We start from the raw sequence: 24,192 nt of genomic DNA on the forward strand, positions 1-24,192 counted from the left end.
TACAGTTTATATAACCTAACTGTGAACAGCGTCTTCGTCATTAAAAGTAGAGTTATAGCAAACGAATTTAATTCCACAGTCATAAATAAAAACAGTAATCAATGGCTTTACTTTATAAATGATTTCCCCTTTTTGCCACTAGCGGTCACTGTTGCTCTAAAGGTAGGAACTGTGTTTTTCTGACCTGACGTTCAGGGGGAAATAAATAGGGTAGCACACGATTTGATGTGTAGCATAAAGCTTTAACATAAACTTGGAGGAGTTTCTTGGATAGGGTAAATATACATTTACTTTAATCGTCTTTTGTATCGCATGTTTTTTTTTTTTTTACCGCGGCTGTCAGAAATCTTAGCTGTATAACATGTTTTAAACGGTGGTGCCGGTGTCACGTCAGGTCAGCCATGAGAGTGGCAGTAAGTTTACTGCTTTGGTTTTATATAATTTTTGTCCTTTTTTCGTTTTAGTAAGCATTTCGCTAACTTTAAAAGCTGTTCACATCTGAACTTGTTCATCATTTTAAAAGGAAATATCAAATTAAAGTTCAGGAGAGTTTTTTGTCAGGAGACATACAAAAGGAATTTTCCTCAGTTACTACGGTTGTAAAAAATAACCATATATACAGTAAACGTACACATAAGTAACCAATAATGAAAGCATTAACTTACTATACTATAACTATACTACTGTGCAAAAGTCTTAGGCCACCATGCTACCATTAGATTTGTTGTTTTTGCAATGTTATAATGATCATATTTAATTATTTCTCAGTCTCTTTATTAGAATACAATCAGAAAATACAGGAAATGTGTATGTGTTATTAAAAACAATAAAAAAGTATAAGCTGAAGTGTCAAATATTTAGGGTAAACTCCCCTTCCACTTGAGCAATAGCGGATCTCTTAAACCTAAATGAAATTAAATCCTAATTTCTAATTATAATCGAATGACTTCAGGACTTCAGTCTCCTCAAAAAAGCTCAAGACGTGTTTTGTGCCAAGAGACGTCAAACTAAATACTGACTGAAGCCTGAAGAAGATATTTAGTTAAAATTAATATTTAGTTAGAAAAAAATTTGTTTTTAATTTTGTGTACATATTTTCTGTATGTATCTTAAAAAAAAGAGTGAAAAATTAAATATGGATGGACGTTAAAACTTTGCTTAAACAACAAAGCTGGTTATGGTGGCCTAAGACTTTTGCACAGTACTGTATAAATACTTTACTTCTGCTTTAGGAATATAACTAACCTTTAAATTAAAATACAACTTAAACTAACTAATCATTTTATATAAATCAAACCATATGTGACATTGAAGCACAAAATTCAGTCGTAAGACTATGTTGTTTTCTATCATTATAAAGCTTGGAAGAGCAAGAACACTTACTAAAATAACTCTTAATGTGTTCTTCTGAAATATGATGGACATGTGTATCTCGGATTGGATATTTGGCTGGAGTATAGCTCTAAATTATTTCTTTTGAACAAGTTAAACCCTTCCTAATTGTTCACTGTTTCTGTGATTGTCATAGTTTTGCCAAGAAGACTATGTTGTGATGCTTTACAATGGCTGGTCGTATTCCTCTGTTTTTGCTGGCCTGTGGTTCCTTCAACCCCATTACCCATCAGCACATGCGGCTGTTTGAGCTAGCCAGGGACCAGATGCACCAGACGGGTTAGTGCCACCTGTTCATTAACCTGAAACTGGCCATCATCTGTCTTAAGTTTCAAACTGTCTTTTTCTGCACCATCCTGCTGGTCTTGTCAATTTAAAGCAATTTTTGAAATTCTACAAATGTTTTCTGATTTATTACATGTTAAGTTTTAGCTTAAAGGGGACATTTCACAAGACTTTTTTTAAGATGCCAAATAAATCTTTGGTGTCAGAGTACATATGTGAAGTTCTAGCTTAAAATATCATACAGATAATTTATTATACCATGTTAAAATTGCCACTTTGTAGGTGTGAGCAAAAATGTTGTGTTTTTGGGTGTGTCCTTTAAAATCCAAATGAGCTGATGTCTGCACTAAAGGGCAGTGCCGTGGTTGGATAGTGCAATTAAGGGGTGGTATTATCCCCTTCTGACATCACAAGGGGATCCAAATTTTAATTACCTATTTTTTCACATGCTTGCTGCAGAGAATGGTTTACCAAAACTAAGTTACGGGGTTGATCTTTCACATTTTCTAGGTTGATACAAGCACTGGAGGCCAAATGATAGCACTTAAACATGAAAAAAGTCAGATTTTGTCCCCTTTAAAGCAAGCATAAACTCTGCTTACATTTTAAATCACTTTTACTACACGTCTTTGTTGTGTTTAGGTTTTATCTTCTGTAGACTGTGGAAACTAATGCTAAGTGTGAAAATTTAATGCTTCTCATTGAGAATATGCTTGTGTAAGCAGAAGCTGGATTGTGAGATATCTTTGCTCATACCCATCACAGGCTCTGCTTAGATACAATCTATTTATCAAAAAGTACTAGGCAGCACATAGTTGAGGTACCCATTGACTTCCATAGCAGGAAAAACAAATACAATGGAAGTCAATAGGTCCATCAACTGTGTGCTTAACATCATTTACAAAATATCTTATTTTCTGTACAACAGAATAAAGAAACTCATAAAGGGTTTAAAATAACATGTTGGGCAGTAAATCTTGACCAAATTTAAATTTTTGGATGAACTATCGTTTTGAGTTTACTAACAAATGTACTTTAGCCTAACCATGTGTAATATCAGTTTAGTACATGTACATTTCATAATGATATATTTGACTCTGTTTGGGTCAGATATGTTGTCTTTCTCCATCTCGCAGGTCTTTATCATGTGGTTGGTGGCATTGTGTCTCCTGTCAGTGATGGTTATGGTAAAACGGGGCTTGTTGCATCGAAACACAGACTGGCTATGGCAAGACTGGCTTTGCAGACCTCGGACTGGGTTACTGTTGATGAATGGGAGAGCCAGCAATCTGACTGGACAGAGACCTTGGTGACTATGAGGTAAATATTACACATAAAATATAAAGAAAGATTTTCAACAAAACTCTTTGTTTTATAAAAGGGACACTGGGTGTAATCCTGCATTCACTCCATATTTATAGGGGTGTGACGAGATCTCGTGCGACGAGATCTTGTGAGATTAAATGTGTTTCGCGAGATTACATGTGTCTCGCGAGATTTCTTGTGCAGGTGCTGGCCGTTTCTCAAATAAAAGACTGCATCCTTCGGAGGTAGCATTTTTAAACTGCATTTACTTCATCACTGTCTTATTAGAGACTATTAACAATTATAAAGTTTACTAATTATTTAGTTAATCGCAACTTGTTGTAATATGCTCACGACTTGCGAATGTAATGCTCAGTTAATGATCTGAAATAAACCTTGATGACGTATGCAGCCTGCATATGCGACCTCCGGAGGATGCAGCTTTCTGTTTGACCCTTTTACAGTGCATGCATTATATTTGTCTTTTACTGCGTTTGCTTTTTTGTTTAGGTTTCCAATAATGTTCGTTTGGGAGCTTGTGTGAAGTCTGAGACGCGTTGTGTTTGTCTGTTGATCAGTGTTAGATGTGAAGTCTCAGCAGATTAAACCCTTACACAGAGTTTACATGATTTAATGTCTGCATGTTCTTGCTCAAAAAATGACAGTGTCTGTATCATTTCTAGTATAAAGAAATGGCCATATATTAAATATTAATATGGATTTAAACATTGTTTGACTAAAAATAAGCGTTTTTCTCCGTCTAAAGTGAAATTGAAGACAGCGTCCGCGAGACGAGTCCTCTATCGCCCCCTGCAGGCCTTTGTTATAATACATACATAATGCTTTTTATTTATAGGTCACAAAATGTTGTTTAATGTAACTTGGTTTAAATACTTTATTTGAACCAATTATTATTGCATCTTCGTTATTATGTAATTTTAAATGCTACTGCTCACTTGGGTCTATTTTTATTACCCCAAAATAACAAATTACTTCATTATCAGTTAGCAAAATAATTGTTAGGGCCAGTCCTTGATTAGTTTAAAAATAATGTGATTTCAGTTTCTTATTCATTTATTTTATCATTGAGGGTTTCTTAAAAAGTCTCGTTCTCGTGAACCCAATCTCGTGTTTCGTCTCGTCTCGTGGATTAAGTGTCTCGTCACACCCCTATATATATATATTTTTTTGTTTGTTTGATTTTTTTTATATACACACACACTAGTGATGCACGGGTCGGGGTTTTTCCCAACCCGCGGGTCCTTCTTTTTTGAAATATTTAGCCTACCCCAACCCTCACAACTGTATCTATTAAAACAACAAGAATTTAGCATATTCGCGTATGAATGACACGAGCTAACTCAAAATTTTCAAGCATCCAACTACAATTTAGCAATTTATTTGCTTTATTTGCGTGTGGTGAGAACGCACAGTAAGAGAGACATTATACGTAAATGCTTTGACAGAAGCAAAAGCCTTCAATTTCGGTTGTATGAGACATGAAATAGTTGAGTGCCGACGTGACTCACTCCAGCTCAGCTATCCATCATAACATCCTAGGTTTCTGTTCTCCTGAGATCCCAGCACAGAAAATACGAAATGCCCGTCATCCTTCTACATTCGGCTTTTAGTGATTTTGTTTGTGAGCCAGGTACTTTCAAAGTGACAGTCGCTCATCCGTCAAAATGCCAACGTAACAAGAGACTGTTTAAAGGCCTTTTATATCACTTAGGAGCAGTTTCCCGGACAGGGTTTAGATTAAGCCAGCATAAGGCCTTAGTTATATTAGGACAATCTCACCTAACAAAAAACATTACTGGGGTGCATCCTGAGACAAAACAGAGGAACTTACATATTTTAAAGCAACACCAAAGAGTTTTTTTACCTTAAAATAACATTTCCAAAAAAGTTTCAGTGGTTCATCCACTCAAAACAGGGTGAATGGCACTTTCACATTCGCTTTGCAGCCCTCTATCGGGCAAAACCGCACTAAAGAAGTTTCCAACCGTCGGGTAGTGGTCCTGTAGTTCGAGTGAAAACTACAAAAACTTGCTTTACGGCAGACCTACAATCCAATCAGAGCCAGCTATGCTGCAGTATTTACGACAGTGGTAATGAACAATTACGCTTCTAACCTGTAGGGGGAGCAAAGAGCAATACGTCTTTAGTGTTGCTTTAAGATATGTCAGCGCAAGCTGTTTTCAGTTAAGACTTAAACAATCATTTCAGTCTTAGACTAAACTTAAACCTTGTCCTGGAAACAGCCCCTTAGAGTTTTACACCAACTAGCTATGCCATAAGGTGGCTAATTTATACTCGGGTGACATTGTTATACAGTTGAATAGCTGCTTTTGTGCCAGGGCATTGTCTTTGTAGGCCATTTACTTTCAATACAGCAATTTACTTCCTGGCAGATTTGGGAAAAAATCATGCACATATAGTTAGCACCACAGTTCAATTCATTATAGTGCGTACGCTACCCACTAGGCCACAATTTCAACTCCCATTCACTTACTAACACGTTTAACCCATGTTTACATACAGAATGATGGTGATGTATAGTTTCCATTCCCCTTTCCTAACAGGTACCACTTCAACCGCATAGCTGCTCAGTACCAGCGTAAAACAGGAGAGCCCACAAATAACTCTGGTAAGGCCCACCCACATCTCACCACGTCTGCCTAAGTTGGCACGTAAACTTTTCATCTCAATTCGGTATCCTCTTAAGCCTCCTCGCTGTCACAACAGAGCGTTTTCTGGCTTTGTTAATCACTTCAGATAAGTCTGATGCATTTAAAACAGTTTTCTTCTCTCTGGTCAGCAGAAGGCTGTTGGGCCGCTTTTCAACAGTGCTTTTATTTGGGGTTGCTGTAGAGGAGCATGCTAATGAAGCCTAATACCCTCCACAGGATGACTTGGGCTTAAGACATCCATGCTCAGACTATTAATGAAGCGGAGATTAATAGCCGGCATCTCTGTAAAAACAAGAAAGTGGCAGGAAAGATTAAACACAGCGCACATGAACGCTTATACGCATACACACAGAATCTGAATCCTCGCTTTCATGATTTTTATTTTATTTTGGTAGACTGTGGATTACATAAAGGAACTCCTACTCGCTGTTTTACAATGATAAATAAACATATCGGCGGAAATTAAACTAAAAGATAATTGAGTCTGTTTTATTTTAGATTTCATGTTTAATTATCAAAGGGATTATTCGTGTTTGAAATGTGTGTTATGCACACCTCATTTAGGCTGTTCAGAGGAATTTGGTGCTTATTGAATTAAGCCGTTTAATGACTGTCTTGAAATATTACGGGTGCTATTGAAATACAAAATGTTTTTGTGTATTGAGTTTTTCATTACAATAAGCGTAAAGGCGGTTGATGTTACCGGCTTCATGCAGTGCGTATGCATGTTTTAGGGTTATGATAAGTCACACGGAGCAGAAATAAAAGGCTTTAGTGGGCCCATGAGGTTCATTTCCCGCCCTCAAGCAATACATGTCTACTCAGACAAAAGCCGCCGTTCAGACACACAGTTATTACTAATGCATTAGGAGTTTAAAAGGATTTCTGTATGTTTCCGGTCAGGATAAAAATTAAATATACATTATAAATACTAGAAAATAATGGTACTATTGGCACATTTTTGTCCACATAAATAGATTATAGTCTATTATACCTCTAGGATTGTACTCTGATAGTTGGTTGTAAAGATATGGAGGCGCTAGACCATTTAAAACTTTATAAATTATTAGTGAGATTTTGAAATGTATGCATTTATTAAAATACAAGTAAATCAGTACTGGTAATTTTCCGGTATGAGTTGTTGTAACCAGTAGTAGTAAATTACCAGTATGATGCTGTAATAATGTGTATTATATGCAGACTGTCATGAGCATACGAATGCGCTGACATAAAATAAAGGGCTTTGCATCAGTTAAAGCACACTGTTTACGGAAATCAGAGACAACAGATCAGTAATATAGTTTTTAAAGTAGTATAAATGATGTTTTGGGTCAAGAGCAACTGTATGAATGTAAAGGATCGTCACAAAAATGAAAACATCACCAAAAGTACACACTTCAAATGTTTGGATATAAACCACCGGTTTCACAGACAAGGCTTAAACATTGACTTGACCATTTTTATTCCTACTATGAAAGTCAATCGGACAAATTTTTGGGGTGAACTACTCCTTTAAACATGTTTGCAATGTCTCATCTGAAAATAACTTGTACTGACAGATCTTAAAGGAAAACACCACCGTTTTTCTATATTTTACTATGTTCTTACCTCAACTTAGATGAATTAATGCCTACCTATCTTTTTACAGTGCGTGCACTTAATCTTTGTACAGCGCATTGTGAATGTGTTAGCATTTAGCCTAGCCCCATTCATTCCTTAGGATCCAAACAGGGATGAATTTAGAAGCCACCAAACACTTCAAGGTTTTCCCTATTTAAAGATTGTTACACGAGTAAGTATGGTGGGACAAAATAAAACTTTTGTTTGGAGCCATAGGATTGAATGGGGCTAGGCTAAATGCTAACACATTCACGAAGTGATGTACAAAGATTAAAAGTGCACGCATTGAATAAAGATAGGTATGTATTAATTCATCTAGGTTGAGGTAAGAACATAGTGAAATATTGAAAATGGTGGTGTTTTCCTGTAAGAGATGCCAGTGCTATACATTTTTCTCAAGATAACACCAGAAATGTCTTTTTCTAAGGCATATTTATAAAAGATGCTTAAAGGAATATTCCACTTATAATTCATAATTTATTCACCCATGTCATCCAAGATGTTTGTGTTTCTTTGTTCAATCAAGAAAAAAAAAATGTTTTTTAGGAAAACATTCCAGGATTTTTCTCCGATTTTATTGCACCTCAACAGTTTACGGTTTCAATGCAGTTTACAATTGCAGTTTTAATGCAGCTTCAAAAGGCTCTAAACGATCCTAACAATTCATTACAAAATTATCTCCAAAGTATTCTTTTTCTAATAAAAACATTTGTTTATGTCTTAAGTGTATGTATAGATTACAGTCATAAACCAGTCTCTGCTTATTTAAAGAGACACCTCAATTACTTAAGTCTAACAAAGAGACAAATAGCTCTAAAAATAATAATATATTTAATTTATACATTAAAGACAGTGTTATGACTCATTTAATTCGATTTCTGTACCTAATGCTAATGTTAGCCCTTATTAATGTGCAGCTTTGTTCTTTTTTATAAATGTTTGTAATTTCTTTATTTGTTATTAGATTTTCCCCACCCCCTTTTTGCTGATCTGAAAAATAATCCGATCCGTGCCTCAAAAATTGTAATGTGATCTGAACCGTGAGTTTTGTGATCTGTCACACACCCCTAGTAAAGTTAGTACACAGTGATAGCCATAAATGCATTTGTACTAATAATTGGCATAATAATTTATTTCGGTGTTTCGGTTTCGGTTTTTCGGCCTTGGTTTCCTCATTTTCGGTTTTCGGTTTCGGCCAAGAATTTTCATTTCGGTGCATCCCTAATTTTCTTAAAAGAAAAATCCAGATAATTTACTCACCACCATGTCATCCAAAATGTTGATGTCTTTCTTTGTTCAGTCGAGAAGAAATTATGTTTTTTGAGGAAAACATTGCAGGATTTTTCTAATTTTAATGGACTTTAATAGACACCAACAATTAACACTTAAATCAACACGTAACAGTTTTTTTCAACGGAGTTTCAAAGGACTCTATATGATCCCAAACGAGGCATAAGGGTCTTATCTAGCAAAACGATTGTCATTTTTGACAATAAAAAAAACAAATATACACTTTTAAAGCACAACTTCTCGTTTAAATGCGGTCGTGATGCGCCAACGTGACCCCATGCAATACGTCATGACGTCAAGAGGTCACAGAGGACGAATGCGAAACTCCGCCCCAGTGTTTACAAGTGTTGAGAACGATGACCGTTCCTACGTTGTTGTATGTCAACTGATACAAATTAATGTCTTTGTGTCAGTTTATTGTTTACAATGGTCCGCAAATGTGCATTTTATTTATGTAACATGTGACCTCCCTACGTCATTACGCATTTACGTTAGGCCGCGCTGGACCAGATTTAGACGAGAAGTTGTGCTTTAAAGTGTATATTTGTTATGTTTATTGTCAAAAATGGCAATCGTTTTGCTAGATAAGACCCTTATGCCTCGTTTGGGATCGTTTATAGACCTTTGAAAACTGTTACGTGTTGAGTTAAGTGTTAAGTGTTGGGGTCTATTAAAGTCCATTAAAATGAGAAAAATCCTGCAATGTTTTCCTCAAAAAACATAATTTCTTCTCGACTGAACAAAGAAAGACATCAACATTTTGGATGACATGGTGGTGAGTAAATTATCTGGATTTTTCTTTTAAGAAAATGGAATATTCCTTTAAGGCATGTGATTGGCCAAGGACAAAAAAGAAGGAAGGAACCCAACATCCCAGCAAAAAAATTAACATAACACCATAAGCAAAAGGCTTATGGACGGCGAAGGGCGCGTCAACAAACAACGCGCGCATACCCCCCTACCCCCCAAAATGTTTTCTCATCGAATCTACACGATTCCCATGGGTCACCTTTTTTGCCTTCAAAACGGCAAATTTTCCAAAAGGTGAGGGATTCTCATACCGGTTATTTACTTCACCAGTATTTTGTTACTGATGTGTGAATAGTTTCTTGCTGGTTAAATGAAGAAATACAGTTGCTTTTGCGAGCAGCACATTTGTGTGCTTATCTGAAAAGTCATTTTGTTAATTTTATGGAAGTATGGTACCAATACTTCTGTGTGAAAAGGCCTTAAGAGTCCGCAGTCCGTCATACATAATGCTTGAAACCAAGAATAGTTCACCTAAAAAGTGAAAACGCTAAATTTTCCTTCACATTGTTCAAAACTGCTGTGAAGTTTGAAACTTTACAGCCATTGGTCAGCAGTGTGGAACTTCACAGGGTGAATTTCCCTGTTGTGCTCTATGTATAAAAATTCAGGTAGATTTCAAAAGATATGAGTGAGTAGATGATGACAGAATTTCATTTGAAATTGAACTACACCTATAATTACCTGTCTGGGTTGACATTAACATTTGAAAGCTTCGAGTAAGCAATCACACGGCTTTTGTTCAGAAACACTTGGTTCCTTTAATTACAGACGCACATTAATTCACATTCTCAAGATGACAGTAACAAAGAAACGGCACCATAGCGCACTCATTTCACTAATGTACCTGAAATGCTTCAATTCATTAGGATTTATATAATCCATGCTGACTTTTAAATGATCTGTAATGTGATTGCTTTCCCCCCACAGGTGGTCCCCAGTTGAAACTGCTTTGTGGAGCAGATTTCATGGACAACTTTAAGGTGCCAGGTCTGTGGAGGGCCGATCACATCGAGGAGGTGGTTGGCCGTTTTGGATTAGTCTGCGTGACACGAGGGAGCCTGCAGCCAGACCGGACCATACACGAGTCTGACATGCTGTCCAGGCACCGACAGAATATTTTCCTGGTTCGGGAGTGGATACAAAATGAGATCAGCGCTACAGAGGTTCGACGAGCCTTACGTAGAGGATATAGTGTTAAATACATCTTACCAGACTCAGTCATCGATTACATCAGAGAAAACAACCTTTACACGCAGGATAGTGAGATGAAGAACAAGGAAATTCAACTACGGCCTCTTACCAAGCAAACAGACTGACATAGAGACTGTAGTATGATCTCATGTGATTTATAAGTCATTGCGAATTGTGTTTCGTAAGATATTTCACACTCGATCTTCCTTTGGAAAATGTAAAAGCAGACACTTTCAGAGTATTTTCATATTTTGTCTACTGTAAAGAAGGCACATCTTTACTGTAAAGTGCATTATCTATGACCATTGTTTCCTGGATTATCGTGTAATGTGTGCAAAGGGATTTAAGAATTGATCTGGTATATGCAGGAGATAGATTTGCCAGATCATTGAGAAGCTGTAAGTCTATGTTTTCCAGGTCTGCTGACTGTTGACTTTTGCTGAATGTCACAAGGAAGATAAATAACAGAGCATTTACACTTTGAAGAGCAAACATTGCTTTCTCCGTTTTCATTTGCACAGAAAGCGTCATTCATATTGTCAGAATTCTCGAGATGTTTCACCAAGCTGTGTTGAGAGTTTTTGACTTTGAAAATCAAATGTTTTTTTGAAATGTTTGTGGTGATGTCTCTCTAAATTTGTTAGACATTTTCCTTGTATCATACACTGCAAGTTTTAGCCTCAAAACAACAAGTTGCTTTAAGAGCGATTTGCAGTGTTGAAGTCCTCCTGCTGACAGTTTTGTGTTTAAATGGATGCCTTTTTCATCACTCTAAAAGATTAAAGCTTAAGGAATTGGTTGTTTGAGATTATAGGTAAATGAATACAAACCATCCATCTCTTTTAGACGTACACTGAATTGCACAGAATGGCCATGTGTGCCAGCACAAAGATAATTCAATTGTGCACATACTTTTGAGAAAAAAAATATACTTTTATTTTTAAAAACAAATAGATATAAAAGTTAATGTGTATAATGAAGGATTTGTTTTTTGTAAATGTGTGAATGAAATTAAGAGGGCTGTTCAATTGCGGGCAGGTGAAATTCAGTTAACGTTTGTGCTTTATGTCATTAAAACTATTTTGAGTATCATGTCTTTGTCTGATGAACTGGCTTAATTTCTACTAAAACAGGAAGTTTGGGCAGGACATATTCCCCTGGCTTCACAGACGAAGATAAGGCTAGTCCTAGACTAAAACAAATGTTTAAACCATCTCAACTGAAAAAAATAACTTGCACATGCAGATCTTACAATATGCCAGTGCCATTGTTTTGTCTTAAGATTCACACCAGTAACGTATTTTTCTAAGGTATGTTTATAAAAAAAATGCTTAAAGGGATAGTTTACCCACAAAAAACAAAATTAGTTTTTCCCACTATGGAAGTCAGTGACCAAGGCTACTTTACGGGGTCCATAGTTCATGAAAGAAAACGATGTGCAAAAAGCATCAAAAAAGCATGAATGAATCTCATATTACCTCACATACAGATAAATATTTCTATAGACGGTTTCAGCAGTAACAACACAAAAAAAACTAGTAGAATACCTTAGTTGATGGACCGCGACAACGCACGTGCGTCCAATAAAAAACATTTATAGGCTAGTGCCCTGACTGCATGGATTACTGGAATGTAAACAATGTAAGGCTGAATTTTAAACTTTTGTATTTCTGACATCTTATTTATTGTCTGTTCATGAAACAAAAAAATCTGATAACTGCAGTAATTTTTGTAAAATCTAACTCCATGATACACCTTAAACTTAACACTTTTGGCAAAAAAGTAATTGAGCTTATTTAAGATCAATTTGGATTCATCTTAGTTATAGTTAGATTTTCTCTTATTTAGTTAACTTTTATGACAGAAACTTCAACAGGTAGGCCTATAAAACCGAATGCAATAAAATGGTTAATATAATCAACTTACTATAATACTCACTAAGACATCTATTTTGAGACATGTTAATGTGTATTTGTCTGTAAACCTAAAAGACGCGAACATGAACTCATTTAGCTCTGTGCATGCACGCTGTTGTTGGGTAGGAAGCGCAATGCCGCGCACACAACGCGTTTTCAAGTTTAAGGCAGAAGTCCAGTCCAACACAGTTAATCTCATTAACACAGTGAAAAGGTCACTTCAAGAATAAAAACATGCCATCGAGTTTTGTTGTAAAATAATAATAAAAAAGAAAGCCCAATCTGTAAGCATAGACTTTATTTAGTCTACTATGCACCCTCTTCCAGCCTACAATGAAATTATTATGTAAAATTTGCAACGTATGTTAATATTTTTTATATTTTTTTTAACAATGTGCTGTGCTGCAGCACGTCTAAATAAACACGTCAATTAACAGGAAAATAATTATTTGAGGGAGTGAAAATGGCGCATTCAATTTGGACACCTCAGACACCCCTTGGCTCTGCCACCTTATTGTAGTATTCCACTGTATTGCATAGATTGCAATAAGTCGCAGAGGGGAAAGAGCCGAAGTCTGCCCTGCTGCCGTTTTCAAATAAAATTTAACTGGGAATGAAGTGATCATGAATCCCTGTACAGTTTATGGAGCAAACTATACCAACATTTTTACAGGGGCTGAGAAGAATTTTGGGGGGGGAGCTAAAGCCCATTAAAGGGATAGTTCGGCCAAAAATGATATTAAATCCATGATTTACTCACCCCCAAGCTGTCCGAGTTGCATATGTCCATCGTTTTTCAGACAAACACATTTTCGGATATTTTACTTTGTCAAGCCAACATAATTACATAAAGTAACTATACCGGATCCAAAGTTGTCATATTTGTTTCAAAGCCATGATGTCTAACAGTAGGGGCTGGGGAATAAACTTAATTTCAGTTTTAGGACATGTTGAAATGGGCGGTTCATTCAGCTGGAAAGTATTATCAGGTAAAAGAATCTGTTTTTAACAAGCCCAACAGAGGAGTTTCTTTAATCATCTCTTAAAATGCCTGCGGATTATAACGGCTGCTGGAAAATGATCTCCAATGAGAACTTCGATAAGTATCTGAAAGCTTTAGGTAAGTTTTAAGACAAAAAATTAAACATGTGGAAAACGTTTTGACAAAACGTTACTTAATTATAGGCGTATTTGTTATCACTTTACATTCCCATTTAAACAGTAGCATTTAACACTGTCTGTCGTCAAGAAAAAACTACAGTATATGAAATAAATCTTACACAATGTTTCAAGCTATTGTAATCACTACTGTTCTGGCATTGTAATAGGAAACATTCATATTATGGTTGCTAAATCACTACTATTCATCATGATTATCATCTGATACAATCACTGTATCCTGCAGTACAGTTTTGTGACTATATGTGGTGTGATCTTTGGACTAAATTCATAATTTCATACGGTACTATAATTTTCTGTAGATGTAAATGTGGCTATTAGAAAGATAGCCACTATGATGAAACCTGATAAAGACATCACTCAGGATGGCAATCACTTTATCATAAAGACGCTCAGCTCCTTTAAGAACTACAGCATAGACTTTAGGATTGGTCAGGAGTTTGAAGAAGATTTTACTGGACTGGATAATAGAAAATGTATGGTAAGTGAACAATGTTATTCAAATGTTTAGAGCAAAAGCATAAAGAAGGCTTGAGTTTCTGAGAAACACACTTTTTATTGCCTATGTGTTTTATTAAAATACATTTGATTTGAACATCAACATTATTGTGCCTCTGTGATGACACTATGTAAGACACATTAATAAAGCTCTTCACACAGAGATTACAGAAAATACACAGAAAATGTCTCCAGGATTTTTCCGGGTATCGTTTCATTTTAGTTTATTCACATTGCCAATGATTTTGTGGAATCTGTGCATGCGTTGACGTACATCGCATAAAGATGTGTGATGTGACGGTATTGTTTTTGCAATCGGGAACTTGGTGAATTTAATCTGCTGCATTTTATTATGCATGACCTTTTTCTCGAGAAACCTCGTTCTCTGATTCGATCATAAACGTGCTGCTGTCCATTAAGCTAGCGATTAATCTCAGCTTTAGCGCGGGTAGTGAGGAGCTCCATGATCTCTGCTTGATTCAAGTTTGCATGTTGTGAATGTTGATCTGAATTTAAAACCCCATTTCTACACCATAACTTCTTGTTGCGATGACACGCCCGTCCTCACTCAACACTTTGTGTTAACATAGGACGTGTCCGTTAATGTTACAACAATGTTGTGCGCTTTATGAAAGCGATCCTAGAAACAATTACAAGACAAGCTTGTTTTTACACAGAAGGCATTATGCCAATTTTATTGGAATTTTGTGCTCTGTGAATGGAATGTAAGACAAAAAAGCTGCAATCCGTAACATTTTAGTTAAAAATCAATCAAAAATCATGTTCAAAACTATCCTTATCTTACCCCAAAACGCAACAAAAACTTTTGACTGTTGTGTCAGATTTTACGGGAAATGTCTGTGTGTATTAATCCGTAGACAGCAGAACTGGATGAAGTAATGATATTATCATATATCAACCATGTATCACAAGCATGTCGAATCTAACAGTCTGTTATCAAAAGATCATTGACAATTTAGGCAAAAATGACAAATAATAAAGCTAGCCAGATAATTAGACCAATAGTAACCATACACCAGAGGTCAAGTTAATTAAAGGGCAAATTCCAAACAGTGTTTTTGTACCCTTGAAAGAGAACTTAAGAAAGGCGACTTTGCAAAATAATGCTGTTTTCATTGCATAAGTGTATTTTAATTGGCCATGCTATGAAACTCCCTCCAGAGTTTACATATCAAGATCTCTGATCATCGAAGGAAATAGGGCAAAGATTCAACCCCAAATTTTCCTTAAATTTTTTTTAGCAGTGACAGTAAAAGTTAAAGATGTCTGTCTGTCATTTTGACAGATTAGCGAGAGAGACAAAGTACACAAGGAATAAGTCAGTTGCCAGCTTTGGCTCAAACGGCACTGCTAAGCTAAGCTGCTGTCAAATCACGACACACTAAACAAACTACACAATCAGAACTCGTTACGTATTTCTGAAGGAGGGACTTCATTGAACAAGGAAGACATCAGCCTGTTTTTTGGACAGTGAAAACCGCGGTATGGAGAAAAGTCAATTGTGTTAAAATACTGAATTTTTTACACACAGAATATGAACACAAGCTATATTGCGCACCATAAACACAATCATAGCTTCAAAAACACAGGAAATAAAGGACCTTTAACAGGACAAGCTTTGAATATTATATCAAACAACAAACAGAAAACTTTGTATCATGTTACCTCTCGGAAAATAGTGTTTCCATTTGGATAATTTCATTGCTCTTTAAAAAGTCAAGTAACTGTGCGTGTCATTAAAAATTCACAATTTCTAGTATTGAAAGAAGGCTTAACTGTGAAATTAGAGCCTTTCAATTAATTGCCTTTTATTTTCTTCTCTCGCTTTACTTGTCAATTGAAGAAACTTGTTATGTTCAAGATCCGTGTTGAGTTAAAGAAACAAAAGATAATAATCATGCTTCTGCTTAAAGCCTGGAATACACTGCAGGATTTTTGCACTCTTATAAGATCATTCATTACCTTATCACCACAGTTGCCAACTCTCGCCAGACAAATAAACAACTGCAGCTTCAAAAACAAGCCCAATATTATAATATTATTTAGTTTCAGCATTATAATGTTTTATTTAATACCAATAAATGAGCCTGCAACATATTAGGCAAACTGAAACCTCTCATTTAGTAGAAAAGGATAACTACCCATATATCTCCAATCACCTGTGATAGGATTGGAGAGATGGAAAAAGAGGGAAAACAAGAAGGAAAAGACAAGAACATTAATAGGAGGTGTAACATATTTAGATTATGTTCCATATGTATCTATGGAAGTTATTTTTGGACATTTTTAAATTAATTAATTAAATTATAAATTAATTAAATTATAAAATAAAAAAATAAAATAAAAATCGCAAAATATGTCCCAAATTTGAAAATGAAATGCTAAAATAAAAATTAAAACATTATATTAACTTATTTCATTTTTAACGTGATGAAGCATCATTCCGGCCAAATTGAAAAATTCAATTAAATTGATGATTTGACATTTTATTTTTAATATAATCTTGAGTCTGACAATATTAAAATAAAAAGGTAAGCTTGAAAAGCAATCTGTAAATAAATTTTTTAAAAGGCTTTTTATTCATGCCCAAGCAATAATAGGGACAAAATTAAAATGTAAAGTTCAGTTTTAATTTTATGTTCTGTTTTTCTTTTTCATTTTCGTTTTAATAGTCGCTAGATGTAGCAATAAGGTCGCCAAGTTGGCAAGCAACACAGTCACTGAGTTGGCAACACTGCTTCAGCCAATCCCCTTTTTTAAGCAAGTAAGCCCCACCCACTGATTAACATTGAATTTGCATACAAGTTGAAAATAAAAATGAACACGAAAATTAAAAAGAAAAACACAACATAAAATTAAAACTGAACTTTACATTTCAATTTTGTCCCTTATTGCTTGGGCATGAACAAAAAGCCTTTTAAAAAATGTATTTACAGATTCCTTTTCAAGCTTGCCTTTTTATTTTAATATTGGCAGTCTTGACTCAAGATTATATTGAAAATGAAATGTCAAATCATCAATTTAATAAAATGTTTCAAATTGGCTGGAATGATGCTTCATCACGTTAAAAATGAAATAATTTAATACAATGTTTTAATTTTTATTTTAGCATTTCATTTTCAAATTTGGGACATATTTTCCAATTGTTTTTTTATTTTATAATTTAATTTTTTTTAATAATTTAATTAATTAATTTAAAAATATCCAAAAATACCTTCCATATGTATCTAGTTTTATTATTGGTAAGACTACTTGTTTTATACATTTCATATGCATTCATACTGTACATCACAAAAACATTGTAAAAATTACATATTTACCTTACTAAAGAAGTCCATCCATTACATTGTCTATCATTTTCTCAGCTGTCTCAGTCTTGTCTATCATAACAGGTTAACGTAAATTTAAATTACAATTTGGAGCGCGCTGCCTGCACGGTGAACGTGACTTTTCTCCAATGAGGGGAAGAAGGTGGTGGATTCGGTGGGATGTTTTTACGAATTACGCCACAGCACTTATATTAGCTGGGAGCAGACATCAATGCATTGGATATTGAGAAAATGGCAACCATAAATGAAAAAGAAAACAGATTTTCCTAACAAGCAACCTTATAAGCCCAAAAAGCCGTGATTTTTTAATGCGACTTGCCAAAATAAGAAGCCCAAAGTTGGGTATTATAAGCGGACTTGGCATCTCTGCATCACACTGTCTCTCCATTGACTTTGTATAGCGAGAGGCCGCCTTCCTTGTCATTTCTGGCTTATAACAAAAAACAGAATAATGCATAAAAGCTGTTGTGTGACAGGGTGTACAGCTAACAAGCCAAAAAACCAAGAAATAAGTGTTTTTAAGCTGTCGACCCCAAAAAACAAGCATTTAAAGACACAAAAGTGGAAACAGGCAACTTTTCATAGTCCTACTATTAGTAGAACTGCGCCCACTAGAGGGAAACGTAGTTGCGATCCACTTTTTTCTCCTTAAAGGCTGGGTTTTACGGCTCGTTATAAAAACTTATTTCTGTTTTTTTTGGCTTGTTAGCTCTACACCTGATCACACAGCAGCTTTCAGGCGTTATTCTGTTTTTTGTTATAAGCCAGAACTGAGCTCTCTCTCTATAGGACCACCAATGAAGAGCCATGATCACAGAAATCGCTTGTTTCACGATGGAAATTTTTCGTCTGAGGCAGCCAAAAATCGTCTTAGCCCAGCTACATTAGTATAAACCAGCAGGATTTAAATTATGCTTAATGCTTACAGTTCCTGTCATGTCTGGACACGGTTTACAATCTGTATAAAGGCCTATGAAGTTTTTCACTTTACACGTAAGTAAAGACTTGGTTACGCCGTTTCCCCTGAACAAAAATCACCTGTTCAATTTTCACAATACCCAACCAGGTTTTGGGCTTTAGAGAAAACAGACAGAGGCGTTTTCTTAAAGCTTTCCTTTGTGCACCATATCATTTGAATGCAAATATATACGTTGTGGGTCAGATTCGATATTTGTTCGTACGACTGTAAGCTATTTTGTTTCCATTATCTGTGTGCAAACCTGTTCTATGCGTTAATCACTACAACAGAAATGGGTGTATTCTTGAACTGCATACCAAATCACTTCCGCTATGCGTTACAGACCACTATCACCTGGGATGGAGAAAAACTGGTGTGTGTGCAGAAAGGAGAGATCGAGGGGAGAGGCTGGACACACTGGATTGATGGAGAAGAGCTTCACTTGGTACCGCAGACCAATTCTGTTATATTCCCATTAGAGTCACACATAATAATTTATATACAGGAGAAATTCAAACAGCCACCGTCTCTTTTATACAGTCGCATAAATATAAATCAAGTGCATATACATAGGCGCATACAGCATTAGATTCAAAAACATCTTTAAAGTAGTTTGAGGTAAGAGGTACTAGATTGGAACATAACAGATGGCAGGGGAAGAGCTATTCTCAGATCTCAGACCTCTCAGCTTCACGATGATGCGCATTAAACATCACAACGCTGACAAACTGATTACTTTAATACCTTTGAACTTGGCAGAAATAATTTTAATGGACGTCAAACGCCATCATAATGATTTGGTAGGATTTTTAAATGAATTTGACTGGAGTGTGCTGGGTGCAGCTAATAACAACAGATGTTTGGCTTCAGCTGGATGTTTGATCATGCATAATAAATACAACCGTTCCCGGCTGCCTCGCCTTACCATTACTAAAAACTGAACATTACTGACACCAGCTGGTTGAAACGTAAATACACTTATAGTACATGTGTATTGTCTTCTTTAAGATGTACTGTATTTACTGTATTACAGTTTAATTTGGCTAATGATGGTAATGATGTGTATAATTGTAAGCAATTGCCTTTGGTTACAGGAGCTGACGGCTGCTGGGATAGTGAGTAAACAAGTCTTCAAAAAGGCATAACCTTCTATGTACCAGAAGTGCAAAGTAACGCCTCCTGATGGACTTTTGCAAGAGATGCAGTGAAAAAAAACTACAAAACATAAAACAACTTTGTCCATTCATCTATCATCACAGCTGCCTACAACATGCTTGCAAATGTGAAAAACAAACATTAAACGTTTTAGTTTGTCACAGTCTATTTGCTCTGATCCATATAAAGGTCTCCAGCAACTATTCATAATGTATGCCTGTCATTTATATTAGTGGAAAAAGGGTGATTCTCACGAAATCCAGATTTAGAAGGTGTCCAGCATTAGAATTTTAAAAAAACCCTTGAAGCAAATTTTTTTGCATATAAGATTAATGTCTGAACTTAATATAACCATTTTTCTTAGATTTTAAAAAGATTTCCTATAGAATTATTTACATTTTTTTAGATTATCATTATCAAAAAATATCATTACTGCAACATAATATTACGTTAAATATATGCATTTACAAACTCATGTTTCAGTAATGAAAACTAAGAAAAAAAAACAAAATTTCAACTTTTATCTGTAGAGAAAAAATAAGAACTGCTTACCTGGTAGCCATCTTGAGTGTCACAGTTAATTATGTCCCTTACAACTATTTTTTTTTTTTTTGTTGTTGAAAATGTTAGTTCCTTGAGGGCTTAAACAATGATTGAAAATTGTTGCGGAGGATGAGAAAATTGGTCTTGGACACATTTATATTCCTTATTATTGTCTCTACATTTACAAATGATCACCAAATACCACATGTTTCTTTACTGTAAATGTTTATAGTATAACATGCACTGAAGCTTTTTATTTTTTAGATTTTTTAACTATAAATATTTCCATGTCAAAGAACCAAAATCCAGTCATGGACACGTTGCGGTAATGAACATTTTCCCCTTAAATGTAGAAAAAAAATTGGTTTGTATGATGTCATTTGAAATCATGTGCAAAATACATGAAGAGATGTTTGAAACTGTATGCTTCTTATTTTAATACTCTTACTTTGCATTTACTTTTTTATCAAAATGTTTCATGACACCTCTTAAGTCTAATTTCGCAAAAATCACCCAAAGAGTGTGAATCATTAAACAACAGGTGTTTGAGGGTAATGCCATGGAAATAGCATTCAAAGATTGGAAATGTCTGTGTATATAATTAGACTCCAGAGAGGACGTCCAAAGGAAAAATTGTTGAGACCGGCTGCTGTCGCTCTGATTGAAAAGTCTGTCAGTTTGCGCATGGTGAGATTCTGCCTGTCTTCCCATCATGCCTATGTACTATATGTGTATCCACAATAAAACACATCATGAGTGATGAAAATAAAGGGTTTTCCTCAGCGATGCCATAGAAGCACCCTTTTTGTTACCAAAGAGAACCCAGAACCATTCCTATTTTGCCTTTTCATAACCTGAAAAATCACCACAAAGAAGCTTTTGTGAAATTTTTCAGATGTTCAAGGTTAGACAAAAATGCCATTCTTCTATGGCATCGTAAAGCACCTTATTTTTGAAGTGTTTGTTTGTGTTTGCAATCAATAAACTAGCATACAGTAATAATGTCATATCAGCATATTTGCAGACTAAGTTCACTTTTTATTATAGCAGAGATACGCTTCAGCAAATCTTAAGTATATTGAGTTAAATAAAGCCATACAGGGCTGTATGCACAAAAAAACAGTGTTGGCAGTGTTAATAAATGTAGCCCCAAAATATATGACTTGGCGTCTTCTCATCTCCTGCTAAAAATAGTGGTCTGTTTGTCTCTCTGAAGCCAAAAGGTCTGACCATGATCCTCTGAACTTTAAATAAATACACCCCCAGTTAACCCATCCAGCAAAGGACAAACATTGAGAGGGAGGAAATCAAAGAGAATTCAGTTCCACCGTTAATCAACAAACTGTAAAATAAAAAAACATCATACTTTGCTCACTACATTGCATATAACCTGCTCTTTGTTCAGCAAACATTTACAGTCATTGTTTTGTCTCAAGGTGCACAACAGTAATGCTATTTTATATATTCAATAGTTTTAAATACAGTTACCCAGCAAGCAAAATCCAAGAAAGTGAAATGACGGCTAACTATAGACCTAATAAAGTCCTGCTATGAGTAACCCACTTCTACCCTAAATTACCTTAAATCTGGTTACATTACATGCCATTTTTGCCTATAACTGGGAGATGTACTATATTCCATCATGTAAGCAAAGTCAACAGGTTTTCAAGGTGTTTGTTTGCTTTCATTTCATTTTCGTACATGTTTTAAGCCTATACGCATGGTCTATTTTTGGGCAATGGTTGGACTATTAGACTTTCACAAGCCACTTTTCTTTAGTTAAAAAAAGATGGTTTCCTTCATCTCAGTGGAATAAGATTTTGTTACTTTTCTAGATTATCTGTCAATATATAAAAAAAATAGGCTTGATTCGGCCTTTCTGAAGATGTGTAATTTTTTTTACAAAAGAGGTCCTTGTGGGTCAATATGACCCCAATTGAAATAAATCTGAAAATTTCCACACGGAAAGGCCTGGTACTAGAACACAAATGCAATATACAAAAGACATGCTCAATCTCACATACACAAACACAAAGGTATGACTGCCACAGAGAGCATTTATTATAGAATTTGGCAAAAAAAAACAGATGCAGAACAAAGATGTAAAGTAGTGGGCCCTATGCTCACATAGGTGTGCACACATACACATGCGTGAGCACATACACAAACAAACTCAGACACACACACAAAGACACAGTAACATTTCCACAAATAAAGACACAGACATAAACAGAAAGACAAAGTCACACACCAACAAGCCTGCATGCGGACACACAAACACTTGCATTCAGTCAAATTTTTGTGGCATTTTGTAAAAACAAACATTTTAAAATGCATCAAAAACTACAAAAAACTTCTACTATTTGAAATTATATTTATTTTTAATATCCTTTCTAATGTTAATATATACATAAATTCACAAAATGTATCACCACCAAAGTAGTGATGTGAGCGATTGGCCACATCCAGTGAAATGAATGGGTCTCTCTGGCCCTTTGCTGGTCAAAATGACATATTTCCTAAACTGTAATTCTTTTAAGTTTTTTTCTAACCAGCAGATGGTTGAATTCAACACATAACATCTAGATCAATATCTAGAAAGAATTAGATCACAATTTATGTCATAAAAATGTGATTTTACATGCAAGCTAATAGTGTAGTTGAGAAATTTAGTTGTAAACAGGTACAAAGGTACTTCATATCTCCCAAAACACAGCATTAATGTATAGATGGGAAGTAAACAAAAAATTATATATTATTTGTATCATTAAAAATGTATATATTTTTTAATCACTATCAATTTCAGGATTCCAAGGACCCTTAATGTAGACAGGAAAATCGGTGCTTATAAAAGTTAATCTTAGCCCTGTTTTGTGAAACTGAGCCTATATTTGTAACAAAGTTTACAAACATACAGTATATGTTATATATTGTTCGTCTTTAATTACAAAATAAATATATTGTAGCTTTCGGTCGCATACAGTACTGTGCAAAAGTCTTAGGACACCATTAGATTTGTTGATTTTGGTATAAACTCAATGTTATAGGGGCGGTTTCCCAGACAGGGTTTAGATTAATCCAGGTCTAGGCCTTAGTTTATTTTAGAACATTTAAGTAGTTTTTTACAAACAATCCTTACAAAAACTATACTTGTGTGCATCTTGAGACAAAAAAATGGTAATGATGTATGTTAAAACAAGCAAGGTGTTTTTAAATTAAAGCAGCTGAAACATGCATTTTAGTCTGGGACTAGGATAAGCCCTGTCTGGGAAACCGCCTCCAAGCGATAATTTATCATATTTCTCAGTCTCTTTATTAGAATATAACAGGAAATTGTTATGTAGTAATAGTTGCATGTATTTAGGGTAAACTCCCCTTCCACTTGAGCAATAGCAGGGCAACTGTAGGATCTCTTAAATCTACATTAAATTAAATTAAATCCTAATTTCTAATTCTAATCGAATGATTTCAGGACTTCAGTCTCCTCAAAAAAAGCTCAAGATGTGTTTTGTGCCAAGAAAGGTCACACTAAATACTGACTGATGCCTGAAGAAGACATTTAGTTCTGAAAATGTTAAATTTTTTGTACAAAGTTCCTGTACTTTTTGTTTTTAATCTTAAAAAAAAGAGCGAAAAATAAAATATGGATGGACATAATTTAAAACTTTGCTAAAACAACAAAGCTGGTGGCGGTCGCCTAACTGTGGGTTTACACCAGATGCATTTGAGGGGTCAAATTCATACCGCACATTGTTGGACGCTTGAACATTTTGAGTGTACTCGCTTCATGCGCGTGTGAAATTGTAGTCAGAGAGACATTCACGCGGAAATTCAAGTCATGGGAGGAGCTTCTGCGAATGAGGCGGAATCGCCGCACTAAACGCCTCATTCGCGCCGTGAGACCTCCAGAGGCACGTCAACGCGTCTTTACATTGATTTAACATTAAAATCACTCGCGCTTGACGCGTCTACCGTGGCTGGTGTGAACGCAGCGTAAGACTTTTGCA

At 35.3% G+C, this 24,192-nt stretch overlaps 2 protein-coding genes across 3 annotated transcripts; both read left to right on the forward strand.

Moving 5' to 3' along the window:
* The first annotated feature begins 175 nt into the window (after nucleotides 1–175).
* On the forward strand, nucleotides 176–11,641 carry nmnat3 (nicotinamide nucleotide adenylyltransferase 3). 2 transcript variants are annotated; one of them, XM_065267258.1, is made up of 5 exons: nucleotides 176–275; nucleotides 1,529–1,671; nucleotides 2,814–2,997; nucleotides 5,568–5,632; nucleotides 10,323–11,641. In XM_065267258.1, exons 2-5 carry the CDS (start codon nucleotides 1,563–1,565, stop codon nucleotides 10,709–10,711), a joined length of 747 nt encoding a protein of 248 aa, XP_065123330.1. In that variant the 5' UTR covers nucleotides 176–275; nucleotides 1,529–1,562; the 3' UTR covers nucleotides 10,712–11,641. The 2 variants fall into 2 exon arrangements, with proteins under 2 accessions (XP_065123330.1, XP_065123347.1); XM_065267275.1 differs by lacking the exon at nucleotides 5,568–5,632 and having other exon boundaries at nucleotides 10,323–10,518.
* Nucleotides 11,642–13,459: 1,818 nt separating this feature from the next.
* On the forward strand, nucleotides 13,460–19,683 carry LOC135748969 (retinol-binding protein 1-like). Its single transcript, XM_065267301.1, has 4 exons — nucleotides 13,460–13,622; nucleotides 13,984–14,162; nucleotides 18,831–18,932; nucleotides 19,582–19,683. Exons 1-4 carry the CDS (start codon nucleotides 13,550–13,552, stop codon nucleotides 19,630–19,632), a joined length of 405 nt encoding a protein of 134 aa, XP_065123373.1. The 5' UTR covers nucleotides 13,460–13,549; the 3' UTR covers nucleotides 19,633–19,683.
* Nucleotides 19,684–24,192: the final 4,509 nt, after the last annotated feature.

The sequence above is a fragment of the Paramisgurnus dabryanus genome, chromosome 6 (assembly GCF_030506205.2).
Source record: "Paramisgurnus dabryanus chromosome 6, PD_genome_1.1, whole genome shotgun sequence".
NCBI lineage: Eukaryota > Metazoa > Chordata > Actinopteri > Cypriniformes > Cobitidae > Paramisgurnus > Paramisgurnus dabryanus.